The sequence below is a fragment of the Danio rerio genome, chromosome 7 (genome assembly GCF_049306965.1).
Source record: "Danio rerio strain Tuebingen ecotype United States chromosome 7, GRCz12tu, whole genome shotgun sequence".
Lineage (NCBI taxonomy): Eukaryota > Metazoa > Chordata > Actinopteri > Cypriniformes > Danionidae > Danio > Danio rerio.
In genome coordinates, this window is record NC_133182.1 from 19,643,488 (window position 1) to 19,667,548 (window position 24,061).

At 34.6% G+C, this 24,061-nt stretch overlaps 2 protein-coding genes across 5 annotated transcripts in view; one reads left to right on the top strand and one right to left on the bottom strand.

Annotated features, from left to right (window-relative positions):
* The window catches only part of znf638 (zinc finger protein 638), a 36,771-nt gene extending 25,402 nt beyond the window's left edge, over positions 1-11,369 (bottom strand). For all 4 annotated transcript variants that reach the window (XM_073908234.1, XM_073908233.1, XM_073908248.1 and 1 more), the window contains exons 1-2: positions 11,004-11,369; positions 10,653-10,835 (exon numbers count right to left, since the gene is read on the bottom strand). In XM_073908234.1, coding sequence (XP_073764335.1) covers positions 10,653-10,774 — 122 coding nt within the window. In that variant the 5' untranslated portion in view covers positions 10,775-10,835; positions 11,004-11,369. The remainder of the gene's footprint in view (positions 1-10,652; positions 10,836-11,003) is intronic.
* The window catches only part of LOC141375336 (uncharacterized), a 60,712-nt gene continuing 47,904 nt past the window's right edge, over positions 11,254-24,061 (top strand). Inside the window, exon 1 of the mRNA XM_073908268.1 lies at positions 11,254-11,444. Coding sequence (XP_073764369.1) covers positions 11,276-11,444 — 169 coding nt within the window. The 5' untranslated portion in view covers positions 11,254-11,275. The remainder of the gene's footprint in view (positions 11,445-24,061) is intronic.

Below are 24,061 nucleotides of genomic sequence, written 5' to 3' on the forward strand. Positions count from 1 at the left end.
TCAGCCATAGCCCAAGAGGTAATCTGTGAACACCCTGCATTTGCACTTGAGGTTTGGGTCTGTCTGTGTTGACATGACACCCTCTAAATCAGCATAGCTCCTCTGAACACCTCACATAGAGTTCAATATAGTTAGTGGTCACTTGTCCTTTTGGGCCACTGCTGCATTGCTACTGAATTGTTTACATTAATTTTACATGCATTATAATGGATAGTATTGCATCTTCTGCTAATTTGTCACCAAGTTATCTAGCTGCTAAAAAGATAGGTTGGATTTTGTTAAAATTACTGAAATAAGTTAAGTAGTTTAAAGGGGGCAGTAAAAGTGTTGAAAAGTAATGTTTTGCAAATTATACCATTATTTTTCTATTAAAGTTGTTTATAAATGTAATATAAAATGTACAAGTCTTGATTCTAAATGTCTTCTTTTAAAGGAATAGTCACTTCTATTCATTAAGGCTGCATTCAAAAAACTAAAAATGTTTGTGGTGAATAAGACCTCCCTCAAACAAAAAATCTTACTCGCAAAATTTGTCAGTGCACAAAATCAATCATGTAGCAAGATGCGGCTGTGTTGCATAGACTATGTTTAGGTCCTCAATTCCTCTGGTCTTAAACATTGGGAGTCTAGTTACTAAACATGTGTACTACACTTGTACGTCTGCATGTGTTAGAGCTATACCAACTCTTAAGACAGACGGACGCACACACACACTCTGTAAACCAGGCGTGCCCGTTAAATATATGTATCCTTTGCGAAGGAGAAACCCATAAATCTTATTTAGGACCCCAGATATAGATATCCACTACTGCCCATCTATGGTATTTATGACATTAAAACTGAACTATGGCCAATAATTAAGGTCATACTAACATGTGCCAGGAACAGGATATAGAATATAGTGTATTTGAATATGCTTCTAGGATAAAATGATGAATTTCCAAGCTTTTAAGAAGGTATCACTTGTCCAACGTTAAAAGGTGAAAAGGGACCACATGAAAGCTTGTAGTGTTCAGTTTCTGATAACAACTAGGACCATGAGACTAAGATTAACACATTTTGTTCTGCCAGTATATCCTGCCAAGATGTTGAGTCTGGTCCAGCTTGAAACACCTTGGATTTTATACACGTTATACAGTTAATATGGCAGCTCCATGAACAGAAATTGTGATTGTTTTTTGCTGAGCTGGCCACATTTTAGGGCCACAAATATAATACAGATAGCCTTACCATGAATATATATTTTAAAATCAGTGTTTAAAAATAAAGATAAACGGTAGTCATATACTGTCTTCTTGTAAATAATAATATATTTGTAAAAATTGACCTGATGAAAGCCAGTGCAGATTCAAGATCTAATTTGGATGACACAAAGATAGATTAGTTGGCATTACTGCCTAATAAATCTCCGGCTTTAAAAGCACAGACTATTTTTGGACACTGCAAAGGTCTGATGTTATGTATGAGGTCCACTGATTTGACTTCACAGCAGGGCAATTTGGATATTTTATTTCTGTCATTCTGTAAACAGAGGAAAGCAATGATGAGAGGGGAGGGGGAATGAAACCATCATCTCCTGGTATTTATTTTGTCAATGTTTAATCAATGGCTAAAGCCTGTGGCTGTGACTACTTCCAGAATAAACAAACCAGAGTCATAAATTTATTTCAGACTTTCATCAAGCCATGGGATCATCACCACAGCTTCATAACAGAGTTTATATCACAGGACTCGGTCAGATGTCTAGGATGCTTTCGCAGATTGTCACCTTCTATAACACAGCAGTCCAAATAATTGTTTTTAGGAGATCCCTTTACACAATCTTTATCAGAAATTTAGATTGGTCATATTTACACTGTATTTGAGTCCTTTTAGGGAGAGTTCAACAACAACAACAACAACAACAACAACAACAACAACAATTTAACCACTGTTTACTCAAGTAAAGATTTTTTTTTCTGTTAAACTCGAAGAAATTTTGAATAATGTTGGAAAATGAAAGCTACTAAATGAAAGCCATGTAAGGCGGAAAAAATACTATGGAAGTCAATGGTTTGATTTTTTTGTTCTGTTGAACACAAAATAAAGATATTTTGAAAAATGTTTTGAGCAAAGCAACAAACTGTATACAGTATTTGCTAATTAAGCTGCCATGTTGTTTCTGCTGGGTGATAATCTCAAAACTCAAAGCTTTAATCTTCTACATCTTCAAACTGAAGTAAAGGTTAAACTCTAACAAGTCTTTCTGTTAACTTTAAACACCTGAGATTACTTTTATTGTCAACATTTTCCTCTCTTCATTCAATCCCACGCAAAGCATGATGGGAACTACAAATCCCCTAACCAGGTAGTTGAACCAACACAATTGCTTCATGTTGTCCTAACACAAAATACTTAAGTGAACTTAATGGTTAAGTTGGATAAATTGGCGGTTCATTGGCGACCCCGGAATAATAAAGGGACTAAGCCGAGAAGAAAATCAATATTGTTTTATTTCGGCTAGAATAAAAGTAGTTATTAAGATAGTTTACAGAACAAACCATTGTTACACAATAACTTGCCTAATTACCCTAACCTGCCTACCTAATTAGCCTAGTTAAGCCTTTAAATGTCACTTTAAGCTGTATGAAAGCGTCTTGAAATTTAAATATTATTTACTGTCATCATGGCAAAGATAAAATAAATCAGTTATTAGAAATTAGTTATTAAAACTATTATGCTTAGAAGTGTGTTGAAAAATGTTTCTCTTCGTTAAACAGAAATTGGGGAAAAAATTAGCAGGGGGGGCTAATAATTCAGGGGTTTTAATAATTCTGACTTCAACTGTATATGAACAAGACTCACATATCTAGGTCCATCTGTCATTTACATTAAAGCATTTAGCAGATGCTTTTATCCAAAGCGACTCAAACTTGTGAACACACACCCAGTCAGGGGGCTGTCCGGGGAGAAATTGGCGGTTCAGTGTCTTGGATTTACCTTAGCTGTGATATTTAGGTATAGGGCACTGGATATTCACTCCCAACACCTGCAATTCCTGCTGGTGCCAGGACTCGAACCTACAATCTTTTAACCCAAGTCCAACTTTCCATCTTAGGCCAGTGCTGCCTAAAAACATAACTGATAGTCAGCCAGCAGGTGGCTGGCTGGTTTATACAGCAAAGGTCGTGCTTTAAGTCACCATGTGGGCATGACTGGGCCCACACGGAATCTGTGTGCGCAGAATTCGCAGATTTTTAGTCCATCATTGATTCCGTTTTTTTTTTTACTTGTGTAAATGTGTGTAAATTTATATTTTTCAGTTTTAAATTAATTTCAATATAATTTTTGACTTATATGAAAATGTTAATATAATTTATTCACAATACAGTTTGTAAAGTAATACTTTATTAGAGATATTAGAAGACTTGCTTTGTTTACCAAATAAAGTTAATGCAATTAGATTTGCAGTGTAAACATTAAATACCATTTAAAAGTATTACTTTTTAGTTCATATATTAAGGTTTTTAGTTATGATACTCCCAAAATGATTCTGCATAAATCTGTACATTTATTAACAAAATTCCATCTTTTCCAAGATTCCATCTGGCCTTAGTCATGACCCATTACAGCCTGATTAATTTATGAGTGCAAGCATACATTGTTTTATTGAGTTTGCATTCAGCTGCCTAACATAACCGGCCCTTCAGCTTAAGTGTCTATTTGGAGCGAGCAGCACGTTATGTTAATGTAATGCAGGAAGACGCTGTGGTCTGCGACTCATGAATCTGCGAGTGCAGATGTGTCTTTTAAAAAGCATGATGAATGATACAAATTAGCAATGTTCAAGTTAAGGGTGATATTTCAGCAACGATTCTGACTGTGATGAGGAGGTCGGTGTCAGTTGAAACAAATGGTTTTACAGATGAAAGATGAGCGATCTTAATGTGATGGGATGGAAATAGCATATCAGTCTGAGAGTAATGGAGGCGATGGAATTTACAAGAATACCAAAGAGGACACACTGTGGGCTTTTCAGTCTCTATGCAGTCCCACTCCACCATTATGTGCAAATGTCAGTGTCTAAGGCCCAACATACCACAAACCTTCCCACTGTGCTGTATCTTACACTGTAAAATATTTAATGACATAAAGTTGAAACAACAAATATTTTAAAGTTTCTTCAACTTATTTTAATTATTAAACAGGTTTCAAATTATTTTTTAAAGTTATACAGAGTTTATCTTAACCTTTTTATTCAGTTTGATTGATTTGATCACTAGAACATTTTATTTGATTCAGCAAAAAATAATTAAGTCAGCAATATTTTTTACAGTTTATGTTAAAGAAATACAGGGCAGGGATCTTTAAAAGGTTTATAAAAAAAGCTCAGGCTAAAATAAAAATTCTGCTATCACCCTTCACTTGTTCAATAGTCATTTGAGTTTATTTCTTCTGTTGAACACAAAAGAAGATATTTAGAAAATGGTGATACACTGTAAACATTATATGATCAATTAGTTATGACAGCAGACATTGTAACTTATTAAACTAAGTTAATCATGTTCTAACCTAATTTTATAAGTTACACAAGCTGTTTTAAGTCAGTTTAACATAATTTAATAAATTAATGGACTCATAAGGTTAATTTGAATCAGCTCAAAAATTTAAGGCAACCAGGATTTTTTTTACAGTGTAGCTGGCACCCATTGACTTCCATAGTATTTTTTCCTACTCTGGAAGTCAACGGATACCATTAACAAGCAGTTTTCAAAACAGAATAATAATAATAATAAAAGTAAATAATAAATAATAAAAGATGATAAATGCTGATTAAAATATTTTTGAGTGAACTATCCCTTTAAATGTTGAAATGTGAAGCTTATTTAATATAACAAGCTCATAAGCTCTTTATTATTTGTGCTGTAAGGTTTAAAACACAGGCTAAAGCACTCCATATAGGTAGTCAAAAACACTTACAACTTAAAATTACTTTTTAAATCAAATAGTCCTGCCCTTTATTAATAAAAGCATGTTAATTACACTGTTAACCCTTACTGTAGATTATCCAGTAAATAACTGTAAAATAGCCAGTGTTTAGCTGTAATGAAAAGAAACATTATTTTGCTGTAAAAGGAGCAGGATTTGTGTGAAATTCTGTAGTGCAAAGAATAAATTACAGTAATTTACTCTATGTACCATTACAGATAATTACTGTGATAATAAATGGTAAATTACTGTTCAACCATTACTGCTCCATCTACTCTAATGCTTTGTGTTCCTATTTTATATTTATTTTATCTCTGTGTTTTCTTTGGTTCCTTTTATGTTTTTAACATTGAGTATCAAGAGTCAACCAATGCCACAGAGCTTATTAAAAGGTAAGTGTAAGATATGGACGAAATGCATTTAAAGGCAAAAATATTCACACAGAGCAAAGAAATTGTCACAATAATTTTTATAACTTTGTTTACTTTTCTGTAATTAATCTAATTTAATTGCCTAGTTTGACCTATAGTTAAGATTTTAAATTGCACTTTCAACTGAATATTAGTATTTTGCTAAATACCTAGTAAAAATGTGTTATTTAAAAAAAAAAAAAAAAAAAAAAAATATATATATATATATATATATATATATATATATATATATATATATATATATATATATATATATATATATATATCTTAAACAACACGCACATACATTTTTGCAGAGACTCAATGAATTTGTCTGGAAAACTGGCAAGTAAAAGTGCCATTAACAGTATAAAGGCTTTCCTAAATAAATGTATAAATCATGATATTTGTTGTGTTTTTTATTATTACTACAGATTTGGAACGACATGAGAATCAGATAATTTATTTATTTATTTTTTTCTATGGATGAAGTTTATATTATAGTATATTTTTATTGTTTTTATTAAACGATATGTGCATAACTGTGATAAATGTAGGCAGTTGCTTTGAAAATATGCTATGTACCAGGGGTGTCAAACTCCTGGAAGGCCACAGCCTAGTAGAATTTAGTTCCAGCCCTGCTTCAAAACACTACCTTTAGATCTAGTTTGATCAGGTGTGTTTAATTAGTATAACTGCACTGTTACTCTGTAGATTGTGCAGTAAATAACTGTAAAAAACAATGATTTAGGCATCACCACACACTCCCACAGGCTGTCCGTCTTATTCTAAACACAAAGGTGTTAGAAAGAGTTTTCAGAAAATGCTGGCCCTTTAAGAGAGCCAGGTGTTTGATTTGTTTACTGCTGAGTATGCTCTATTCTCTGTCTATCAATTCAGATGTTGAGTCTGATATGTTTTAGGCTTTAAATAAGAATCTAAAATGAGTAAGTAAAATGTGTTCAAATGTTTTTGAGGGTTTATAAAATAAGGCTGTGTTTTAAGTTGTTTTTCAATATGTTTTTTCAATATTGTTGTTATCTTGAACTGTGTACTTGAAAGCTACATTGTTAGCTAGTTAGCCTCTCCTCATATAACTTCTTACATTACTTTTGTTTAAGTATATGTATTTATTGGATATTGCACACTGCCATAATGTACAGATGCTAACAGTTTTATGTATCTTTCTGGCAACTAAGCCAAAATTAAATTCCATCATCTCAGTAAGGTAACATGTGCACATCATCACAGGGAATCACAAAAACATGATACACATAGCCATCCACACACAAAAGCTCCCCTGTCCGGTCCCAGGTTGTGAGTTTGTTGCTAAGTATTTTTCAGAGCAGTGTTTCCATCTATGAATTTATATTAGAAACAATAAAAAAGTTTGTTGTCATGAGATAATTATAACAATAAAAGATTGGATCCTTTGGTTTTTCGGTGTTGCCAACTATATTTTTGTTTTCTATAATTATTTTAAACTTTTTGAGATTTGACAGAGCTTTTAATTATTTAAAACTTTAGAATTTAAAATAATTATTTTGTGTTTTTTGCTGTTAAGTTTTTTTTTTTTTTTTGTTTGCATGGTCAGCATTGAGGAGAGAGTAACACATTTCACTGCAGCACTTTGTGTGTGTTTGTGTGCGTGTGTTTATTGGATATGTAATTGTGATAAATGTTAGCAGTTGCTTTAAAAGTATGCTATATACCAGGGGTGCTTAATCCTGTTCCTGGAGATCTACCTTCCTGTAGATTTCAGTTGCTATCCATATCAAACACACCTAAACCAATTAATTAGGACCTGAACACCACGTTATAATTACAGGCAGGTGTGTTTGATATGGGTAGCAACTGAAATCTGCAGGAAGGTAGATCTCCAGGAACAGGATTAAGCACCCCTGGTATATAGCATGGGGGTCAAACTCCAAGTTACTGGAGAACTGCAGGGCAGCAGAGTTTAGTTCCCACCCTGCTTCAACATTACCTGTAGATTTCTAACAAGCCTTAATTAGTTTTATCAGGTGTGTTTAATTAGAGTTACAGCTTAAAGTCTCGGTCACACTGCACTTTTCTCCCTGTAGACTTCCATTTATACGCATGTGAGTACTGCTGACCTGGAATGCATGCTCATGCGACAAATTTTACAGTTTGCAGCATTGGAAAGTTCAAGCTTGGAGAACTCTGAACTGCAAAATCACATCATGTGATTGCTTGAGACTAATCAAAGATCAAACCATGACCTCTCTGAACAAAAATTATGGACCAGTTGCTTGCTTTTTCAATCTCTAAATATTTTGTTTAATCCCACTCCTTTTCGCAGAGCCATATTACAGAATTTTGCATGCTTAAACGTTAGTTTGACTGCAGCCTTTCTGTGCAGACCTGTGGCTCTCAGTAATATGTAAGATGATATTTATATCTGCTGATTTCTTAATTTTGTTATACATTTTCTGTTTTATATTTGTTTGCTGCCAAAACAATAAAATAAATTTGTCAGAAATTACAACTTAATTAATTTAAAGAATTAATAACAGGTAAGAATACTAATTAATTTTAGTAACACCTTGACATACTATTGTGTATGCAGTATAATGCTGTGAGTTGTAACACTACAGTACAGTAATTAACTGTACACAGTTTCCAGTTAGTTACCACTACTACTCTATTACAGTAATTAACTGGCAACACTGTTGCCAGCTACTCACTGCAATGGTTCGGTTACAGTAAACAACTGGCAACACTGTTGCCAGCCACTCACTGTAATGGTTCAGTTTCAGTAATTAACTGGCAACACTGTTGCCAGTTACTTACTGTAACCAAACTTTTACAATGAGTAGCTGGCAACAGTGTTGCCAGTGTTCTACTGTAAAAAAGCCTGGTAAGGTCTAACAGTGTAGCTTGTTCGCTGTAAAAAGCAATTCGTTGTCTATACTTAAAAATGTGAATTAACCCAGTTGCCTTAAAATTATCAAATTATAATATTATTATTAATGAAGTGATAGTTTCCCCAAAAATAAACATTTACTCAACTTTCACTTGTTAGAAGCCAATTTGAATTTCTTTTCTTCTTTCTAAGCTATTTTGAAAAATGTTGGAAACCTTTGGGAATCATGGACTTGTTCCTATACTCAATGATTACGTTTCCAACATTTTTCAAAATATCTTCTTTTTTTCAACAGACAAGAAAAATCTTAAAGGTGAGAACATTTTCATTTTTAGATGAACTATCTCTTTGAATATACGTCAAAAAATGAACTCAACGTCTACTTTTTCATATGGCTAAATCTAACAGCACCAAGTTACAACGATTTACTCTTTATTTTTTTAAGCAAAATCAACTTGATGCTTTTAAGGCAATTGGTTAGTCACTCTTTTTTTAAAGTTTAGAAACCAATAACCTTTTAGAGTGTATGCAGGATTGGAGTCAGTTTGTGTTGGTCTCTGTCCCAGACAGCAGTGGACAATTCATTGTTAGTGTGAGAAGAAGAGGATGTGAACCGGAGAGAGAACAACAAAATCCTTTCATCCACAGAATCGGTGGGTTACATCAACCAGTTCAGCCGGGGATGGAGGGGAACATACCAAAGCAACAATTAGTTCACAATCACAGTTCTTTTGGCAAATTGATGTTCAGAACTAGATATATTCACAGGTCAGTGCCAGTTCTTGTTCTGTCTCACTCAGTAAAAAGTGTGAGATCCTGTATGTGTAATGTGGTCTCTGAACCAGTGTTAATCTGGGTTGAGTGACGAGGGGTATCCGACATGAAGTAAGCAACAGTATCCTCTAGTCATGCGATTAAGAGAATGTAGTTGGGCCACAAATGTAAAGCGAAGCACGCAAGAACAGAAATCTTTTCATGTCTTCACATTGAGGCTTGGGTGGGTCAAGCGGGGCTTTACTGCTCCAATTACGTGACAGAATATTATTAATTTCCTTATCATCAGCCTTAAAGAGACTCATTCCTAACTTGTTTAAAACATTAATGAGTTTCTTTTATCTGCACACCTTTTGCTGCTTGTTCAAACTAGGTATTTAAAATGAGTCGAATCAACACAATTCTTAAGTTTTTTGGCAACAACTTAATTGTTTTTATATTCAATCCACTTAAATTTGTAAAAACTATTAAGTTAACTTATATTAAATTTGAATTTAAATTAAATTTGTTTTGGATCAACAGGAAAGAATTGTGTGGAACCCAGTATTATTTTTTACATTGTGTTAAACAAAAAAGGAGGTATTTTGAAAAATGTTGGAATCCTCTAACCTCTGAACTCTATAATATTTGTTATTTATTCCTACTGTGGAAGTCAACGGATACAGGTTTTTAGCTTTCATCTAAATATTTTCATATGTGTTTAACAGAATAAAACTCTTAAGGGAGAGTAAATAGTGTGTAAATCTACATGTTTGGGTGAACTATCCCTTTAATTGAACAGGTTTGAAATATATTAAAACACAGATGACTTAGGCATTATATTTCAGGCTTGCCTATAAGCTGATGTTGGTTAAAAGGGTTAAGAGTGCATTTTCTACATGATAATGCATAGCAAACTGCAGACACAACAGGTGCCATTCACAGCTGGCAGCCAAAACCAACCACTTGAGCTTCTTTTCATGCGGGTTGCTCCATTATAAATGAATACAACATGGATTATATAATTAGACTATTGCTATCAAGGGAAACTGACTCACACAAAAGGAATGAAACCAGACATGAGCCTGTGATTATAAATGCCTTATAATACACACTTATAATAACAGTACATTCAAATATTAAATCAGAGCATTTCATCTGATATATTATGGCATGGTAAAATTTTTTTTATAATTTATTTAACAAAACGTTACAGCAGAGGATTATGCGCTAATTTTGTTTTCATCCAGATAAAATATTTAAAATTCATAAAAACAAGAGACACATACCTGAGAAACACTGGATAAAACATTATGACTTGTTTCATATCTTTTATCTTGAATAGAAGTTTAAGTTTTACTGTACTGCAATAGTTTACTATTTAATCTTTACAGTGCTTACACTGAAAACCACTCAACACCATTCAACAATAACATTTCAGACAAGACATAAAAAACAGGCACATGAGCAAGATACAAACCACAACAAATCACACATTCAGACAATATAGTGAATTAAACAGCATTCAAGGGACGACAAACACAAATGACACATTTTTAGACACTAAAACTTTGAATCTTGGACAGCTCCTAATCCAGATTTAGATGACACTTTAAAAACACATTTCCACTTACCTATTTGTGGCATTCGGTTGGGGGAAGATAGCCATGCTATTGGCCTGTTTGCTGACATTGCTTCTTGTGATGGCATTTTTTGCGCTGTCTTGGGAATTAATATTCTTATTGCTCTTTATCATGTCTTCTGTCCCCCCAAAAAATCTGATTGAAGGGCAAATGTGCTCTTGTAGCACTCACACCCTTAAAGAGAGAGAAAAAAATCCACCAATAAACAAATTCACAGCAACACAAAGTCTGAGATGCTTATGAAAAGAGTGAAGTTCATAGTTGGAGATCACTGATGAGATATCAACACATGATGGGATGTTGGATGTGGTGTATGGTCTAGGAATTGTTGTTAATCATTACCTGGAGCTGAAAACAGATTATTATTTAAAATAATCTGGTGAAAAAAAAAAATGCTAGAAGTCACAAAAAGGAATAAAAGTTGTCCAAACGATGATACAAGAGCGAAGTTCCTCATTTGATTTACATTGTAGACCTTTTTCTTTCCTTATCAGCTAAATTAGAAAAAAATGTTACACTTTCATTTGCTACACCTGTATATAAAAAAGAAACAGTTAAAACAAAGAACTTAATATCCGCTTCTCCATCCTAGATGTCTTCGCTGACAGCTATTGATGATCAGGCTGGGATTGCGAAGAGTGTCCTGGGATTTCAATCCACATGGCTTCTGCCAGCCAGATCTGTCAGCTGGTGTAGCTGGGCCAAAGTGTCACATGCCGGACGGGACGCTTGTAGGGAGGGGAGAGAAGAGTGATTTGGAGGGAGAGAGACAGAGAGAGAGAGGTAGGTATGACATCCCCCTCTCTTCTTGCTTGGTAGCAAAGGGTAATTTAAAGAGGCATTCCTTCCTTCAATATCCTATGGCTTTTACATCTCCTGCTGCCCACATTCCTCTTCATCTCCCTCTCACACACAAAGCTGACTGCTGACCCCATGTGTTGACTGATTCCTTTGCAAGTTTTCATTTGATAAATCAATATACAGTACTTTCCATGTGTCATATATTTGAACTATTTAAAGTCCCATTATGTAAGATTTTTCTTTAAAATATCCCAAAAACTAAACAAAACACTAAAATGGTGTTGTATATTTTGCTGACTCGTGTACAAACATTATCCCAAATGTTTCAAAGAATGTTCAAGTTCAGAGAAAAAACTATTTAGCAGTTGCTTGGACTGTGTCCTGTATGGCCATTGTGGCAATATAAGTTTATGTAATCTAGTTTCAAATGAACAGTGATTTATATATCTGAATCTTATATTCTTTGGGTTTTGGAATTGTCATTTCGTTCAATATCTAGCAGTCCAAGTGCGAGAGACATTAAACCTTTTGCCATCCTGAGCATTGGCAGACCTCAAAGTAATGCAAACAGGGTTTCAATGACTGTGCCTTATGTCTTTGTGGACCCATACAGGCCGAGGAAACTCTTTTGTTGAGAATTGGAAGGATGAAACTTCAGTGTCTTGCACATTTGCATTTGCATGACTTGTTTAGCTACCTCTACCTTAACACTACCCCCTCCTTTCAAACTATTTTGACTCTTATAGGCTTCTTGAAGATAACTTTTTGACTGAAGAACAACCAATAATAAACAATAACCTATTCTTAATAAAGAATTCTCCTGGCTTGGGTTCTGAAATTTACTACTCCATGCTATTGATGTTAAACACCCTCAATTTCCAGTTTGGTTTTATAGTAAACAGAGAAAAATCAAAAATGCTTTAATATGTTGTGCTTTTTATTAGACTGCAGCATTATAACAGAAATGCAAAGTAGGGTTGTCATGATACCAATAATTCATCTTACGATACTACACCAGCTGAAGTATCATGATACCAAGTAGTATTGCGATACTGTAATATAACTCAAATTATAAAGAAAATTTGAGTTTGAGAAACAATATATTTTACATGCTATAATAGGTCTTGAATTTAATTCATATTTCCCTTATTGTTGAAAAAAGTATTAATTGCACGTCACTTCACCTAAAATTAGTTCTTTTTGTTTATTTTGTAGATAACTGACCTACAAAATGTACGGTTTTATGTTGCGTCAAGATTTATTTGACTTCTACACTTAAGGACATACACATATCAAGTCTCACAATGAAGTTTCTGTGCTTACCTGCTTACTTGTTGATGCTGTAAAAGGAACCTAACTGAAAGTAGTCACACAAACCTTTTACCATTAGCTTATCGTTGCCTGGAAATCGCTAACTGTGCATATACCCCATTGTCAGTCTTGGCATTGAAAAAGGTTTAAATGATATGACAAATTATCGTATAAGATTTGTAATTGCACAATCCACTACACTCATACAGATTCATGCCCAGTCAGCTGTGTTGGAGCCTCCTTGAATTCTCTTAATCAGATCCGGTATGCATGCTCATCCTCACTCAAACACAGCTGTCACCGAGGGCTCAAGAGATGGACTTTCCTAATCACTGTGTCCTGTGTGAGCAACAGGTTCTACTGCACCTCTGCCCTTCCGAACACTGCTGCTAAATCCTTCCCTGCTGGCCCAAACGTCAATTATCACACTCCTGCTGAGCCTGGAAATAAAAGCAAAGTGCTGCTAAAGGGATCCACTTATTCTTTTTACTCCTATACTGTGTAATGTTAATGTTAAAGCAGGAAAAAGTCAGATCAAAGAGTTGTAATTCTCTATACTAGTAAGCAATGTTTCTGAACTCCCACAAATGCTCCAATTCTAGTTCAGATTTCTTTTTCTTAGAATTGTAACAATCCTAATATATTACATTTCTGTCCAAGACATAACCAAGGGGGCCAAGCCTGGATAAACTGTGTTAATAGTGTGTTGTTAGTAGTCTAGTTTGTAATCTGGGTGTTCAGAAAACAGTATGTTGCTAACGTCAACCTGGTTTCACCAAGTAGGACATGATCATGCCATGGATTAACACCTATGTTGATCTTGGAACAGCATTCCAATCAGCCAATCAGAGTTAAGGGATACGTTTACTGTATGTATGTTATGTTAAGTTTAGGCTTACAATTAGGTTTATGCACTTCTACATGATTGTTATAATTCCCCTCTGATTTTGGGAATGATGTTATGGTTGGGTTTAGGGGTAGGGAATTAGTATGGATTACATTTTCGGACAAAAATTATGTTCCAGGATCAACATAGATGTTAAAATCACGTCATTCATTACCATATGTTTTTGGACTTGTGGGGGATACCAGAGCACCCTGAGGAAGCCCACACTAACACGGGAAGAACATGCAGACTCCACACAGAAATGCCAACTGACCCAGCCGGGGCTCGAATCAGTGACCTTCTTGCTGTGAGGTGATTGTGTTACCCGCTGCACCACCATGCTGCCCCTAAAATCACATTGTACTTGGCAAAATCATGATGTGCATGTTGCTAAGGAGTTGTAGATGACAAGGCTTTACAACAGAGGCAGATTTTTAAAAATTGAGTATCCAAGGCACAAGCTGTAAAGGCTCCACCCACTTATGCAAAGGAGTTAGGAAGCAGCAGCTCATTTGCATTTAAAGAGACACACAGAAAGGCAGTTATTTTAGCTTCTGTCTAAAAAGTGTTGTTTATAGCATGAAATATTAATGATTTTTGGGGTATTTTGAGTTAAAATTTAAGAGTTATATTCTTATTTTAATTTTGATTATTTTTTGATGAGATTGTCACAGTGTAGAACTAAGAAAAGACATTGTGACATTTACATATTACACTCATACATAAAATGCATACACTTCTAAACATGGTCCGATTGCCAGCAAACAAAATGTATGCACAGAGATTTGTAGTGTTATCAGTGTATTGTGCTTGAGTGTGTTGCATGTGATGTGAATTATTGTCACGGTCACTATTAACACTGTTTATGTAAACATCTCAATTCAAAACCATGTCAAACAAGAGCCCATATCATCTTCCCGTACACACTGAAATAACCACAGACGCATGTTCTTTAAACATCATTTATTAACAAAACATAGAATGATACACACTTACTGGTTTCCATTCCTCAACATCAAACCTGTTCAGACCTTAAACAAAGACATTTATACACTTTTCTCGCCTTCACTTCAGTGTGGCCATTTTGGATGACATCGTCAGGGTCACGACCCCCTGGTCGGTTATAAAAATCACTGTTCTGTTGTTTATATTTGTATTGGTTGTTGTTGTGTTGCATTTTGAGTTATGTATATTTATTTACTTGTATATATATTTTTGTCTACATGTTGCCCTATACACTGTAGAATGGTATAACCCATGGGCGGGGCCAATGAGGTAAAATGGCCCCAAACCTTCACTCTGGGTGGGTAGTTGTAGGAGTAGGTTGCATTGTGTTATTGGCAGATTTTGTTCAAACATTTTTCTTCATTTAATAATAATAATAATTATGCATTTTATTTATAATGCACTTTTCCAAAACCCAAAGTGATATAACAACAGAGAAATCAAACATGTAATTAAATACAAGCATGAAAAAAAATCAAAAATACAAATACATTCATTCATTCATTTTCTTGTCGGCTTAGTCTCTTTATGAATCTGGGGTCGCCACAGGGGAATGAACTGCCAACTTATCCAGCATGTTTTTCCACAGCGGATGTAAAATACAAACACATTAGAATAATCAAAAAATCTATAAATACAGTCTTAAAAAGATGAGTTTTTCACATCCTCTTAAAGCTAGCTTATGTGGAAGCATTTCTTACAGAATAAGGGAGAGCATTTCATAACCTGGGGGCATTTAGCTGAACAAGCCTAGGAATACTTTATAAGTATTGTATAGTGTAAGTTTCTTTAGTGTTATTTTGTCACTTTCACTTTTTTGCTGGATTTGTTTCTTCACTTTGAGCCAAATAAAATCACTCTTCACTTTCATCAGCGGCTTATGACACTTTTTGCCTCCCATCTGCCCGGTCAATCGTAACAGAGATATTTATGATTTTCTACTAAGTTCAGAAAAGACTCCTTCATTAATGTAATTAAAAATTTTAAGTAATAATTTTTGTATGATTTTTTGTGTGCATTTATATGTACAATAAATGTATTTTCAGTGAATGCATTTTTTATAGCTTCCTACCCAGTTGACCCAGAATTAAAGTCACAAAACCATTGTCTTTAAATAATCAGCTTGATAAATGAGATAAAATGCAAGTTGCGTAGATATTAATTTAGGATGAACAATGTGTCCTGCATACATTGCTGAAATGAAAACTAATACATATTTAGATTGGGACACCCATCCCAAAATGATGACCAACGAAAAAAATAGCATAAAATATTGATGATGATAGATGTGGCAGTCCTAAAATTATCAGCAAGGTCAAAAGTATAAAAGCTGACACAACGCCTGGGACAGTAACATATGAAATGCTAACTAAATAATAACTATATTAGCATTTACAAACAACAATAACATTTGCATTATTTTCAGTACATTGCACTTTTGTTGTTTACCACTTTAAATGTTTGGTTTTATTGTTTATTGATTGGAAAAACTAACTTTTATTGTGTGTTAGTTGGAAAAATAAGTCCAAATATGTCATTGTCCATGTCATTATGCTTAAAGCTATTCCTAGAATGGTTTTTACTACATTTTTATGTTTATGAAAATAATTGTTTTTATTACGATAAAAATTTTGTTTATAAAACTCTATTTATCTTAAAAAAAATACATTAGATAGCATTTCATATTGTTTATTAACGGTTACAAAGATATTCAAAACTAGATCTTTTAAAACAATATTGCACTTATTAAAATCAACTCCAGGCAATATGTAATGCAAAATAATGTGAATGACATACTGGTGTATGACAAAAGGTCTTTGACGAGTGTTTGAACTAAATATAAAACATAATCATGAGCTATGCAGAAGGATGGACTCTATTATTGTCACCTGGTAATGTCCTTGCCTAGTTCTGCCACCACAGACAAGCTTAGCACCTTGTTCTAGGAAGGTTAGATTCTGGTTATGATAACCTTTCTGATATGATGGGATTAATTTAAGTACAACACACTACTGTTGCGAGACGCTTCATAGACAACAGAATAGATATTTTAAGTGGCTTGTGAATTATGTTTTGCTAAGAAATCACAGATTAGTGTAGTGGTAGTATATGGTAAAAATACAAATGAGATGAAATGCATTGCATCACTGAGAGATTATTATATCTTTAGGCAAATTCTTTAGATTTTGTTGATTTATTTCCTCTATTCAAATTAGAACTGTAGCAACCTGAGAACTTTTAGGGCTTTGAATGCAAAGGTCATCACATGCTTTGTATAATTCATATTGATTCATTTATTAATATCTTTTGGAAGTGAATATTGCTAAATGTTTTTCCAACATCTTTTGCTAATGGCTGCTTGAATAAAGTGTATGTAAAACACACACAGTAAAGCCATTCAGTAGGTGCCTACAAAATCTGTTATTTACAGATTAATAGTATATGTGTATTGTCTACACCTACATATCATGTTACATACGTTATATACATTACATTGAAAAACTATACATTTTGCATGGTTCATTATGCAAAAAAAGCATTCCGTGAGCCATAATGTATGTATGATATTTCATTATCTGTATTCTACTATAGTAAAATCACCACCTGCAGTGCAGTAATGATGTTAAACAGGCAAAGTTTTTCTTAATTTTCATAAATAGTCACAAATGCATTTAAAAAAAATTGATGTTTAAAATTGATGGAAAATACATTTACCAAGTTTCCCTTCAAACAAGTGAATAGTATAGTATAATAATATATACATACATACATTGGATATACAATTGAAGTCCGATTTATTAGCCCCCTTCGAATTCTTTCCTCTTTTTAATTTTTTTTTCCATATGATGTTTAATAGAGCAAGGAAATTTTCACAGTATGTTTGATGATGTTTTTTCTTCTGGAGAAAGTCTTATTTGTTTTATTTTGGCTAGAATACAATCAGTTTTAAATTTTTTAAACACCATTTTAGGGACAAAATTATTAGCCCCTTTAAGCTATATATTTTTTTCGATAGTCTACAGAACAAACCACTGTTATACAATAACTTACCTAATTACCCTAACCTGCCTAGTCACTTTAAGCTGTATAGAAGTGTCTAGAAAAATAGCTTGTAATATATTACTTACAGTCATCATGACAAAGATAAAATAAATCCATTATTAGAAATGAGTTATTAAAACTATTATGTTGAGAAATGTGTTGAAATAATCTTCTGTTTGTTAAACAGAAATTAGGGTAAAAATAAACAAGCGGTCTAATAATTCAGTGGGGCTAATAATTCTGACTTCAACTGTATAAACACACACACACACACACACACACACACACACACACACACACACACACACACACACAAACACACACACAAATTTATATAAGCAGCATATACAATGAGGGAAACAAGTATTGCACACGTCACCATTTTTCTCACACTATAAAAACATTGAGTTATTTATTTGACCCAGTGGTTGAGTTAAACATATTTGGTGCTTTGTTGGGTTATTTTTAACCTTTATTAGGTTATTTATTAATAACTCAACCAGTGAGTTAAATATTTGGTGCTTTGTTGAGTTATTTTCAACCTTTATGAGGTTATTTATTTAATAACTCAACCAGTTAGGTTAAAGATTTGAATTTCAACAGTCAACTGATTTAACTGACGCAAAACAGCTGTATTATCCATGTGTGTTGTTTTTGCGTTATAAAGTTTATTTAAGCTATAACACAATAATATTGTTGTTATTTTATTTATTAAATTACCTCTCTGTGTCGTGTTTTTTATGTCCCTTTCACTATCCAAGACCATCTTTTAGAAGCGTTTGGATGTGGTTAAAATGTATTGTGCATTGTGGACATTGAGTGAAGCCTGCCACAGCTGCTGGACAGTCTCTACAGCACACAGAGCTCCATATTCTGCTCCATCAACACATGAGTTCTGCTTGCACAGTTTATAACTGTCTGTACTTTGTTCTGTTACTTCATTGTTTGCGATTCTCAATTTATTTCAACAAAAGTGTCTGGAACTAAAATGAAATAGAAATAAAGCATTTTCAATATTTTTAAAAACTGCATGTTATTTATTTACCATGCCATATTTACATGAATTAATAGTAGTACTAGTAATAGTAGCAATATTAATACCCGAATGGAAAAAAAAACATTTAGTCAAAATAAAACAATGCATTGGGTTAAAATAAACCAATACTTGTAAAGGTGCTATAATAACCTATAGTCGGGTTATATGTTGGGGTATTTTAACCAAACTATTTTAACAGTGCAGAAAACATATTTCTAAAGGTGCCGTTGACTTCAAATTTTCACCAGATGTTGATTACAACCAATGGAGTTCATATATGCAAAGAAAACAAATCTAATTAGTTTACAAATGAAGTTATGCGTAATAAAATGAAATTACATAAGGAAAAAGTATTGAACACATGAAGAAATGGAGGTGTAAAAAGACAGTGAAAGCCCAGACAGCAGCTAAAATCTCTCAGTAGTTAATGCAGCAACCCTCTGCCCTTTGTTATTGTAAAGGAATATTAGCTGATTCCATCCAACATCTTCATTAGCAGGATGATGAAGATGAAATTAGAGTGGACATTTAGCAAGATAATGACAGCCATGGACATTCTCTAATGCCATCAGAGAAAGAAAATCAAGCTGTAGAATGGCCCAGCCAATCACCTGACTTGAATCCAATAGAAAATACAAATTAAAGATCAGATTTGTTAGAGGAGACCCACAGAACCATCACGATTTTTACAATCTGTTAAAGTCTGTGGAAGATCTCACACCTGAGCATTTCATATGACTTTATTCTCCATATGAGCATAATTCATTTGTGTGCGGTTATGGAAAAAAGAAATGCAAATGCTCAGTTAATAAAATAAAAATATAAGAAATATGAATTGTTCAGATGTACATATAAAAGTATATGCAATGATCACTACAGTGTTGTTATCTATTCAGTGATGGAGGTTTTCATCCCCAGCACTCACTAGTGCAATTCACTTCATTGGACTTCTTCTTCGTTTTCTGATATGCTGTCTCTGTAAAAACAAAGGAAAAGAATATTATTGTAATTCGCTTCAAATCTATTGACGTGACAGAATCTATAATGGATCGGAAATAACTAGGTAACAAATGTAAGGCAGCTGTTTAAAAAACACAAGTGGGCGTTCATTTATGTAAAATTTGAATATGTTCAATTCAGGCATAAAACTGCATCAAATCTCAAAGTTGCCTGAAAAACATAGATGGCCACAAACCTTGTCTGTGTGAGAAATGCAAGGTAGTTCTTCTGGTCAGGCAACACCAGGTTAGTCAGACACTTTTGACATGGTATTGTATGCTTAAACTGTGAGTGTGAAAGTAATTAATTGTCATTATTGTGAATTTAGTTGCATTTTATTTCACAGTCCTCATAAATAACATAATCTTATTGTTGTAATTACAATAATTGGGCACTAATCTATCTCTGTTATCTTGCTGTCAATATAGAGGCCTATACACACTGTAAAAGATGATTTGTTTTACTTTAAAAGGCGAGTAAACCTATTTTACCTGAGAACTGCTGACAACCTAATTTTTATAATTATGCACATTTCATTTACTTAATAATTTTAAAGCAAAGGGTTTGCTTACTTTTCTAAGTAAAGTCATGTAAGAAAAAATGACGAGGGCGTAGAAGATCTCATTGAAGATGTTTATTTAGCACAGCAGCACATGGCAGTACATTGGGTTCAGTGGAGTCAGAATGAATTGAGATGATTCTCCATGCAGACATTTTATACAGTTTCTTCTCGTTTGATCATGTTAAGGTTTCTCTTTGAATTTTGATTAAGAACAATCCCAGACCTTTTGGTAGACTCACTCAACATGGTTTCTTCTTGAATGTAAATTAGGAGGTGATAGACCGTAAGGTGATAGACATCCGTTCCCAGATCTTTGATGGACTTACGAGTGAGAACACTCACTGTTTAAAATAGATGAGGTTTAAAGAATCCGGTCTAAAATAGAGGTGTGTTAAAGCACATTGTTGGCGTGTTGCTATTATGATGAACTGAAAAAGACAGCACCATTGACCAACTAAAACCTGATCTAAAGTCAAGCGCAGAGTGCATTAGTAATGCGTCTAAGTGGGTTCAAATGCTTACACATTGCTTTATACATAAATGATGTACAGCCACATACAAACATCTTTATGAAAAAAATAAAGGATTTAAATATTTAAAATATATATTTTCTACATAAATGCAAAAACCTCCATGCCTCCATTATCTGTGAGGGCTTTTTCAGTTTATTCATGACAACTTGCATTTGTATAATGTTGTTATTATTATTAGCAGTATTGTTTATTATATGCATATTTATAATTGTTTTAATAAAAACAAGTTTAAATTTGTCCATCTGTCAGGTTTTGGAGACATATGTATCACCATATGGGGCATAAGAATAGGACGAGTGTTTGGATATAACTCAGTTTTTTGACCACACTTCATTATTATTGTTTGTTTGCCAGAAATTAGAACTGAATTTAGAAATAGTTTTGAAACAAATCTTTGCGCTTAACAAATTTAATTAAAGATATAGACTAAATAAAGATATGGACTATGTCTTCAGTGGAGTGCGTACAACACCGTTACCTTACTTCATTAAAGTAAAGGAATAAAGTTTAAGTAAAAGTAAAGCGAAGAGAAAGTGGCCTGAACAAAAGTCAACCCAGGCTCATTCTGGAAATGTAGCCCCACGGACGTTTCTGGAGACCACAAAATACTTCCCGGGAGGTTTGTATTTGTGCAGTTTTTGTTTTCACGAATCCGCTGTGTGTGCTTTTTTGCATCTCGAATGCCTCTCGCGAGCTTGTGTCGTTTGCACTCGCACTGTTCTCTCGTAAAGCCGCTGTCGAGCGACTGTCTGTCCGACGGACTGACTGAATGCCTGTATGATTGACTGGGTGGCCGGCCAATCGGCCGACCCATCCTTTTCCTCCTCCTCCTTCTCCTCCTTCCCTAAACCCAATCGACGATTTCCAAAAGCCGTCCAGAAAAAGAAAAGCCCTCGTCTGATTTTGACTGTGTTTTCGGATTTCACCACATCCTCGCCATGTTATGAACTCGTTCGCTTTATTTTTTGGATTCTTTTTTTGTCTTACCTGATTTCTGGAACCGCTCTTCCTCGGACTCGAACTCGGTCGTCGTCGTTGCGGTCGGCTCCCCTCTGGGTCTCCACTCCGCCGACCTACATGACAAGCTAACTGGACAAACTGGTTGCGGCGGGAAAGCCCTCCACACGGAGGTGAGTTGTCAGCTGGAGAGCGCAAAGAGGAGCGGCGTCACACCGCCCCGTAGCGTTCGCTTTAAAAAATGAAATGCAGCCATATTACGTACCTACGGCCACGTAAATCGCGGTCTCCAGAAACGTCCATGGGGCTACGTTTCCAGAATGAGCTTGTGTTGAAAAAAAGTGTAAAGAGGTCGAATGGAGGAGGTTTGTTCTTTATTCTCTCGCTAGTGAAGCATCCAGTTTTTCCACTTACAAAGTCCACCATGTAAATAGCTAATGTGTCGTGGCGTGACGCAACTGACTCTTAAAGGGAATGTGAGACAAGTCTCTGATTGGTTTAATGCATGTTATGCTGAAAACACTCATAACTCATTAAGAAAATAAGCACAACTCTGTTAGACCAGCCTGATCTCACAAGGAAACATAAGTATTTTACGTTTTGTCAGTTTAGTGGCTAATTTGTATGAATTCAAATGAGTTCAGTTGTACAAAAATGTACAAATTTAAAAAGTAGGCGTGGTCCCCAACCCCAACTATCATTGGGTGATAAGCAAATCATACTAAATTGTACGAATTAGATTGTACGAATTCATACGAATTAGCCACTAATTCAAAAAGTTACAAATTGCCGTAAGATTGCGTTGGTTAGACACCAGGGCACAATGTTTGTTTTTCCATTTTTAAAATAGCAAAAGTGGATCCGGACATGCCCTGAATGCTTTTGCGTCATGTACTTTAGACTTTGTGCCTAGACCGTTAAAATAGAGCCCTTAGTTTGATTTGCTCATACCCCAATGACGGTTGGGTTTAGGGGTGGGGTTGGGTGCCACGCCTCCTTTTTAAAATGGTACATTTTTGTATGAATGAACTCGTACAAATTCGTATGAATTTGCCACTAAACTGACAAAACATAAAGTAGTTAAGCTTCCTCGTGAGAACAGAATCTTCTGTTACTTTTGGCCACTAAGTCCATGTACTGTAAATAAAGCACAACTATGTTTTTTTTGTCGTCTTTCTGCCTGTTGACTTGGAAAATTGGAAATTACTTCTTTTTTTGTTGTTGCATAATTTGTCTTTATATCTATTTTTAGAGAGAAACATGAACACCACTATCTCCGTCAACCGAACATTCAGAGTATATGAATGTTTTGACTCCTACCCAGGCATTGTGATAGCGTTGAGCTCTGTGTTTCCAGAATTTCTTTTCTTGATCCCTCTGCATTTCTGGACCCTGTTCTTGTGCTTCAGAAAGTTGCATCGAGAGAAGGGCATTCCAGCATCTGATTTCTTCACAGTTGTCCTGTCCGTAATGGAAATCTTCTCATGTTTTGGCTTTCTAATGTGCATCATTTCACTCAATTTCAACGTGCCTTGGATCATGTACGTGGCTGTGTTCATGCTGGGGAAATACTTGATCGGAAGACCTGTAATGAACTGTTTAATTTGTCTTGAGCGCTTTGTTGCAGTCGTCTATCCTGTGCTTTTCCACAAGTTCAGCACTCTGAGGCTCAGATATGTGTGTGCCACAGTGGCCTGGATAATTACCTGGTCTTTTGCAGCGCATGCCATTTTCAGTTTTCCCCAAATCCCAATGCAAGTCTATAGCATCTTTCTCACGGTCATGCTATTGTGCATCACTGCCTGCAGTCTGGGAGTCCTGAAGGCTCTGCTGAAACCTGCGCCTAATAGTAAAGAGAACCAGGAGGTGCTCAAAAAGAAAAAGAGGGCCTTCTGGGTCATAACAAACATCCTAGTCCAGTTGTTTGGGTCCTATTCATTTTTGTTGGTGGTTGCAATTTTAGAAACACGCCTTTCTTATGACACGTTCTGTTTGTGGGGAGGCATTAGCATGTGGTTTCTGAGACCAAGCAGTGCAATACAACCTTATCTGTATTTGTCCAAGTACAACAAACTGTGCTGTGTTAAGAAACAACAACAGTAATCCTTTAAAGAGAATGATTCACATTGAAATAATTGAAAGTTCCCATATTATTGTAAAAGTCAGGTTTCGTTGTGCACTGTAAAAAAAAATTATGAAACCTTGATCTCAGATCTGACAACTTTTGATGTGGAAAATTTAAAGGGTGAGTTCACCCAAAAATGAAAA